Raw genomic sequence first — 8,367 nt, forward strand, 5'->3', positions numbered from 1 at the left:
CTGCCATAATCTCGAATCAAGGCAAAATACTGCAGATGCTGTAATCTGGAACAAAAACAGAAAATGCTGGAGAAACTCAGCAGGTCTGACAGCATCTGTGGAGAGAGACTACAGTAAGAAGTCTCACAACACCAGGTTAATGTCCAACAGGATTATTTGATAGCACAAGCCATTAGCTTTCGGAGCGCTGCCCCTTCATTAGGTGAGGCTCCGAAAGTAGTGGCTTGTGCTACCAAATAAACCTGTTGGACTTTAACCTGGTGTTGTGAGACTTCTTATTGTGTTTACCCCAGTCCAACGCCGGCATCTCCACATCGAGAGAGACTAGAGCCAACGTTTCGAGTCAGGTGATCCTTAGTCTGACAGGTCATCATAACCGGAAAGATCACCCTGACTCGAAAGGTTGGCTCTATTCTCTCTCCACAAATGCTGTCAGACCTGTTGAGTTTCTCCAGCATTTTTTTGTTTTTGTTTTATAGTCCCTGATCAGTAACGTGTATCATTTACCTTTAGTGATCATAAAAGATGAGTAATTGATTGTGTGAGATGAAAAGAAATTAAAGGAAATTACTAATTGGATTTTCTGCAAAACTAGAGATGAATAAATAGCGAGGCAAGGGCTTCCAGAGAGCTACAGATTTCAGCCCAAAACTCCGGTGAAGAGCTACTCAACATGAGACCTGTCCAATGTTAGTGAACATTGTACCCCAGTTATCGCTCAATATCTCCTTTCCGAGAGATTTTGGAGGAGTCTTCATTTCTCATTTCATTCTGTCTCTTTTCCCTGCAGGTTTCTGTCAAGTTTTCTTGGTGCTGTTCGCAGGAGTTGCTGCTTTACCGGTGGGGGAGCGTTTACCTGCAGCAACTCAGCTCTGTGCAACCTGCGCCTCTCTGGCCATGGAGATCCGGAACACAGCGGCGGCTCTCCGCAACACTCAGGTGAGGGTCTGGAGGCAAAGGGCTGAAAATTGAGGCTGGAGGTGCGGAGGGTTGGGGGGTCGGGGCGGGGGGCGGGGGGCGGGGGGGAGGAGCGTGATGGGAGACTTGGGGAAGGAGCCGGTTTGCATTCAGGATGTGACCTTTCTTTCCCTTCCAGCTGTGTGAGTTTTTCCGCTTCTGTGACGGAGACTGGAGCTCGCTGCTCAGTTACGACCTCAACCTGCCACAACTGGGCGCTCAGGACAGATGTTTGTGGAATGATTTCCACAAGGTGAGTAAGAGAGAGAGTGGGAGCAGCAGGTTCAGAGTAAATTGGGTTAATCACAAATGACACACGCACACACACACACACACAGGCACATCCAGATATGTGGATATATATTGAGAGAGATAGAGCAGCCCACATCGCTTTAAATCTCATTTGCTTCTAAATTTTACAGTGGTTACAAGAAAATAGCCTAAAGAGAATTGAGAATGCAGACCGATAAGAAGACTCGAGCAGCCAATGGTCACCTGGGACTAAGACGACTTGACCTTTATTAATAATGATCTAGACCTTGTGGTACAGGGAACAATTTTAAAAGGTTCACATGTTACTAAAACTTGGAAGCGTTGTAAACTGTGAGGAGGACAGTGTTGAACGTCAAAAGGACATAGATAGGTTGATGGAATGGGTGGATAGGTGGCAGATTAAGTTCAATGTGGAGAAATATGAGGTAATATGTTTGGTAGGAAGAACATGAAGAGCTAGCATAAAAGAAAGAATAATATTCTAAAAGGGATGCAGGAGTAGAGGGACCTGGGTGTATATGTCATTGAAGGTGGCAGGACAGGTTGAGACCATAGTTCATACAGCATACAGTATTCTAGGCTTCATGAACAGGGGCACATGGTACAAGAGCAAGAAGGTTCTGCTGAACTTGTATAAGACACTAGTTCAGCCTCAGCTTCTGGACGCTGCATTTTAGGAAGAATGTGAAGGCATTGGGGAAAGTGTGGAAGAGATTCATGAGATTGGTTCCAGGGATGATGAACTTCAGTTATGATGCTAGATTGGAGAAATTGGGACTCTTTTCCCAAAGAAAAGAAGGCTGATAGGAGATTTGACAGAGATATTCAAAATCATGAGAGGTTTGGACAGAGCAGATAGGAGAAACTGTTTGTGCTTGTAGAAGGATGGAGAACCAGAGAGCACAGATTTAAGGTAATAGGTCAAATAAGCAAAAGCGATATGGAAGAAAAGAGCTTTTTCGCACAGCCAGATTTGGGTCTGGAATGTATTGCCTGAGAATGTCGTGGAGGCAGGTTCAATCGAGGTATTCAAGAGAGAATTAGATGATTATTTGAAAAGATTCAATCTGCTGGGCTAGGGGAGAGGGGGGGCGGGCGGGGGGAGAATAGTACCAGGTGAAATGCTCATTCCGAGAGCAAGTGTACACACAATGGGCCAAATGGCCTCCTTCTGTGCTCCAACAGTTCTGTGTTTCTGGTAGATGCCAAGCATACACCTTATTTGTCTGTATTTCTTCCATTCAGGAAACCTGCTTCAAAGCGATTGCCTCTGGCCTTCAGAAGTACAGGCTGTTCTTGTTATTAGTGGAAACGTTTCCCGCGAATTCAAATGATCAAGTGACCTGGATGCGTTCCAACACCCAGCGCCTGGCTGAGTTGGTGATAAACCAGGTTGGTGTAAATGGAAACAGTTACTAAAGTAGCTTCTGTGAATATACTCAATCTGAAAACCCAAGTCACTAACAGGTCTACAAACAGAAAATGATGGATAAACTCGATAGTGGGTCTGGCAGCAAATGTGTGTGTGTGTGTGTGTGTGGTGGGGGGGGGGGGGGGGGGTGCGGGGAGTCAGCGTTTTGGATCTAAATGACCCTTGGACAGAACTGCTTTTATTTCAGATTTCCAGCATCCGCAGCATTTTATTTTTAGTCACTAACTGTTCTGTTTCTTTTTATTTCAGATAAACGCTGAGTTTGGCAGCACTGGCCTTGCTGAGAGCGAGTTGGAGGGATCTGCCTCTGAGCTGGTGTCAGGCAGAGATTGGGACCGGCAGATGACAGTGTATATCATTCTTCGGGATTTCACTCGATTCATTGAGAAAACAGCGCGAGCCATTCGGTTCATCCCGGAATTCGGTAGCACAGGGACTTAGATTTTTTAAGGCACCGATGTTCTTATTTAGTTATCTATCTATTAATTTATATATCTATCTAACTACCAAAAGGGGCTCACAAGTCGGTGTAATTCCGGGGGGAAGAACGGTGACAAGGTTTGGTCTAATCAAGCCCATTGACAATTCTTCCTTTCCATTACACCCCGAAGTCGTTCAATCTCTTGTGTACGTTCGAAATTGAGGATTAAATTGTGCTGAGCTCCATTCGCTTGCATTGACCATGAATCCAATTGCTGGGTTTGCTCGCTTGCTTTGGAATCACACACACACAGTGACCGGAATTGTCTTCCTGACAATTCCAGCCTTGATGAAAACTCTTGAAAATGTAATTGAGCGCACGGCAGCAATGCCTTCTGTGTATGAATCTTGTCGTTCAAGATTTGGTCAATCGTTCACCAGAAAGTATGAAGCTTATTCTACAAAACAAATGAAGTTGTATCAAGGCACGGCACTGAACAATACTGTAAAGCTGAAGTTGTTAGAGAATTATCAGCAGTTGTTTGGAGAATATTGTTTACACTGTTCATTGTTATTTATACTCGGTTTTTGATTTATTTGCCCCATCCTTGATGACATTTAAAATATTTACTTTGTTAATATTACGTAAGACTTAACCATGCAAAATTGCAGTATTTGTGCAAGTGCTTCTAAATATTTTAAGTATTGTTTATTATAACTATTTATTTAAGTTCCTAAGTTATAGATCTGTACTTCCACTGATTTTTTTAAATTAAAATTTAGATGAATGACAATTGGTTGATTCAGGACTCGGTCAATGCATCTTAAGAAAAGCCAACAAAAACAGAAAATGGTGGGAAATCCCAGCAGGTCTGACAGCATCTATAGAGAGAGAACGTTTCAAATCTGGATAATCCTGACTCGAAACATTAGCTCTATTCTCTCTCCTCAGATGCTGTCAGACCCGCTACGGTTTTCCAGCATTTTCTGTTTTTGTTTCAAATTCCAGCATCCGCAGTATTTTACCCTTAAGAAAAGCAAATACTTGTATTTATCTAGTGCCTTTCAGCACCACTGACATCCCAAAGTGCTTCACAGACTTTGAAGTATCTTTGATATGTTGCTACTGTTGTAATGTAGGAAAGGCAACAGTTAATTGCACAAGACCCCACAAATGGCAATGTGATAACGACCTGATAATTTCTTGGGGTGGGTGGGGGGCGGGGGGGGGGGGGGATTATTGGCCAGAATACCATAATCCCCTTGTTCTTTTTCAAAATGGGGTTATTGGATCCCTCCTGAGAGGAAGTTGGTTAGCTGAGTTGGCTGGAGTGTGGTGCAGGATAATGTCATTAATATCATAATATCATTAATGATCATGCAGGTTCAATCCCTGTACTGATTGCAGTAGTTCTGCTTCCTTTCCTTGTCCCATAGTGATAACATGGCATGAGCAGTGATTAGCAACCCTTCAACAATGAGAATACTACATAAAGAGATGAGACTTAGTTTAATGTTTCATCTGAATGACAGTACTTTTGACAGTGTTGCACAGGACTGTCAGCCTGGATTGTTGTGTTCAAATCTTGGGGGGTGGGGGCAAAAAGTGCTAACAATTGACCTACAACAAATTGTGTGTGGAAACACTACCAGGTTATTGTCCCTGTTTTAAAATACAGCTGTGATCAGAAGTTCACTACAAAGAGAAATTATTGATCTGTGTATGGTACATTTAATAAAACTAAGTGTGAAAATATTTTAAGAGCAATTTTCAATTCAGTTGTAATCACTGATAAATATAGGTAGATTCCAGTGAATGTTAAATAGGATAATCAATGATAATCAATATTTTAATGACTAAATACTGTAATACTCTGGGTGCCTTTCTCAATTGCCCTTCAAAAGCTACCTAGTAAGCACCAAAACAACTCAATACCAGGAACAGCAAACTGCTTTTTTAAGGATCAGCTTGAGATACTGGGACCATTTCTAAAGCAGAAGAGATAGCTAAGAGGAGATTTAATAAAAGTCCTTAAAATTGTGAAGCTTTTGATAAAAAGTAGGGAAAGACTGTTTTCACTGACTAAAGGCTCACTAGTAAGAAGTTTAACAAAACCAGGTTAAAGTCCAACAGGTTTATTTAGTAGCAAAAGCCACAAGCTTTCGGAGCCTTAAGCTCCTTCTTCAGGTGAGTGGGAATTCTGTTCACAAACAAGGCATATAAAGACACAAACTCAATTTACAGAATAATGGTTGGAATGCGAATACTTACAGCTAATCAAGTCTTAAAGGTACAAACAATGTGAGTGGAGAGAACATTAAGACAGCTTAAAGAGATGTGTATTGTCTCCAGACAGGACAGCCAGTGAAATTCTGCAAGTCCAGGCAAGCTGTGGGGATTACAGATAGTGTGACATGCACCCAATATCCCGATTGAGGCCGTCCTCATGTGTGCGGAACTTGGCTATCAGTTTCTGTTCAGCAACTCTTCGCCGTCGTGTGTCGTGAAGGCCGCCTTGGAGAACGCTTCCCCGAAGGTCAGAGGCCGAATGCCCGTGACCGCTGAAGTGCTCCCCAACAGGAAGAGAACAGTCTTGCCTGGTGATTGTCGAGCGGTGTTGATTCATCTGTTGTCGCAGCATCTGCACGGTTTCCCCAATGTACCATGCCTCGGGACATCCTTTCCTGCAGCGTATCAGGTAGACAACGTTGGCCGAGTTGCAAGAGTATGTACCGTGTACCTGGTGGATGGTGTTCTCACGTGAGATGATGGCATCCGTGTCGATGATCCGGCACATCTTGCAGAGGTTGCTGTGGCAGGGTTGTGTGGTGTCGTGGTCACTGTTCCCCTGAAGGCTGGGTAGTTTGCTGCGGACAATGGTCTGTTTGAGGTTGTGCAGTTGTTTGAAGGCAAGAAGTGGGGGTGTGGGGATGGCCTTGGCGAGATGTTCGTCTTCATCAATGACATGTTGAAGGCTCCGGAGGAGATGCCGTAGCTTCTCCGCTCCGGGGAAGTACTGGACGACGAAGGGTACTCTGTCCACCATGTCCCATGTTTGTCTTCTGAGGTGGTCGGTGCGGTTTTTCGCTGTGGCACGTCGGAACTGTCGATCGATGAGTCGAGCGCCATATCCTGTTCTTATGAGTGCATCTTTCAGCATCTGGAGGGGTCTGTTGCGATCCTCCTCATCTGAGCAGATCCTGTGTATACGGAGGGCTTGTCCGTAGGGGATGGCTTCTTTAACGTGTTTAGGGTGGAAGCTGGAGAACTGGAGCATCGTGAGGTTATCCGTGGGCTTGCGGTATAGTGAGGTGCTGAGGTGACCGTCCTTAATGGAGATTAAAGGCTCACTAACCAGGGGTCATCATTTAAAAAGGAACTTAAGAAAACTGAAGATAGAGGATAGGAAAAATATCTTCACTTAGCACTGTTGATCGCATGGACCATGTGAAGTAATTGCTAGTTGTTTGGTCGTACAGAAAGCAAGTCTTGTTGCAAAAAGAGAAATGTTAAAGCTTTTTGTCTTATACTCATCAGGACACTTTGCAAAAATATCAGTGTAAGGGGACAACAACATACATAAATTGTTCTTTCCCCTTACACTGGTATTCTTGCAGAATGTCCTGATGAGTGCAAGGCAAAAAGCTTCTCTTTTTTCAGTAATACTGAAGTGATTGAGGCAAAGAGTTTTTCACCTTTTAATGGAAAATTGATAAATATTTGGAACAGAATTGGAGCTAAAGATGGAATGAGAGAACAGAGCAGTGAGATATCATAGAAATCATAGAAACCCTACAGTGCAGAAGGAGGCCATTCGCCCCATCGAGTCTGCACCGACCACAATCCCACCCAGGTCCTACCCCCACATATTTACCCGCTAATCCCTCTAACCTACGCATCTCAGGACTCTAAGGGGCAATTTTTAACCTGGCCAATCGACCTAACCCGCACATCTTTGGACTGTGGGAGGAAACCGGAGCACCCGGAGGAAACCCACGCAAACACGAGGAGAATGTGCAAACTCCACACAGACAGTGACCCGAGCCGGGAATCGAACCCGGGACCCTGGAGCTGTGAAGCAGCAGTGCTAACCACTGTGCTACCGTGCCTCCCCCTGTGGGTGGGTGCATGGACAGTTTAATGATGACTCTCTGTACATCCTCCTCCAAGCTAGCAGTGAACAGGGGGTGGGTGGGGGTGGCAGAAATGGTCACTATCCATGGGGTCGTGCTTGGACCTGGTCAGAAGATATGTACTGGATTGCAGTACCAAAGAGGTGACATAGGGATGACGGACTGAATAGCCTCCTTCTGTACTGTCAGCAAATATTACTGAAATAATGAGAGGACTCTCCAGCACAAGCAGGCAGGAGATCATAATTCTTAGAAAGGAGGGTTGGGAGGTTCTAATCTTCTGAAATAATAGGTAGCAGATCTAAACCTCCCACCGCCACCTACCACACTACCATCACACGCAATGCCTCCCCCCCCCCCCCCATAATTGTACAGAAAGCAAGTCTTGTTGCAAAAAGAGAAATGTTAAAGCTTTTTGTCTTATACTCATCAGGACACTTTGCAAAAATATCAGTGTAAGGGGCCAACAACATACATAAATTGTTCTTTCCCCTTACACTGGTATTCTTGCAGAATGTCCTGATGAGTGCTCCGTCAGCAATGGCAGAGGAAGGTGCATGGACAGTTTAATGATGACTCTCTGTACATCCTCCTCCAAGCTAGCAGTGAACAGGGGGTGGGTGGGGGTGGCAGAAATGGTCACTATCCATGGGGTCGTGCTTGGACCTGGTCACAATGCTTAGCTTTCTCAGTCATCATTGCTTAAAGTAAATGGTCATTTACTCTTTTCCTGCATTGTGACCAGGTCCAAGCACGACCCCATGGATAGTGACCATTTCTGCCACCCCCACCCACCCCCTGTTCACTGCTCGCTTGGAGGAGGGTACACAGAGAGTCATCATTAAACAGTCCATGCACCTTCCTCTGCCATTGCTGATGGAGCACAGTTGATTCTGTCTCTCTACAAACCATTGAGCTTCTCTCCTCAGACTCCAGCAGGTCACAGTCACTGAGGTGCTGTGGGACTGACCACCAGTCCCTCTGACAGAAGTTTCCCTTCACCATCTCACTTTCCTGCTCCTGCTAGCCTTCTCCTCCAGACCCCCACCCACTTTATGCAGGCGGACATTGCCAACAGCCCTTTAAACCTCCCATTGGCAGCACGAGCCTGCCCCAATCACCACCTCCAAACCTGCTTTGAGCCTATCTAC

At 44.9% G+C, this 8,367-nt stretch overlaps 1 protein-coding gene across 1 annotated transcript; it reads left to right on the top strand.

Annotated features, from left to right (window-relative positions):
- The first annotated feature begins 438 nt into the window (after window positions 1-438).
- Window positions 439-3,762, top strand: LOC144503630 (interleukin-6-like). Its single transcript, XM_078228277.1, has 5 exons — window positions 439-689; window positions 791-939; window positions 1,097-1,210; window positions 2,476-2,622; window positions 2,912-3,762. Exons 1-5 carry the CDS (start codon window positions 674-676, stop codon window positions 3,101-3,103), a joined length of 618 nt encoding a protein of 205 aa, XP_078084403.1. The 5' UTR covers window positions 439-673; the 3' UTR covers window positions 3,104-3,762.
- The last annotated feature ends 4,605 nt before the right edge of the window (window positions 3,763-8,367 follow it).

Source organism: Mustelus asterias, chromosome 2 (assembly GCF_964213995.1).
Source record: "Mustelus asterias chromosome 2, sMusAst1.hap1.1, whole genome shotgun sequence".
Lineage (NCBI taxonomy): Eukaryota > Metazoa > Chordata > Chondrichthyes > Carcharhiniformes > Triakidae > Mustelus > Mustelus asterias.

Bases quoted from the DNA above. Each gene is read 5' to 3' on its own strand.
- LOC144503630 (XM_078228277.1), top strand. The intron at 940-1,096 runs GTGAGGGTCTGG...TTTCCCTTCCAG, and splicing joins CGGCTCTCCGCAACACTCAG to CTGTGTGAGTTTTTCCGCTT. The intron at 2,623-2,911 runs GTTGGTGTAAAT...TTTTTATTTCAG, and splicing joins CTGAGTTGGTGATAAACCAG to ATAAACGCTGAGTTTGGCAG.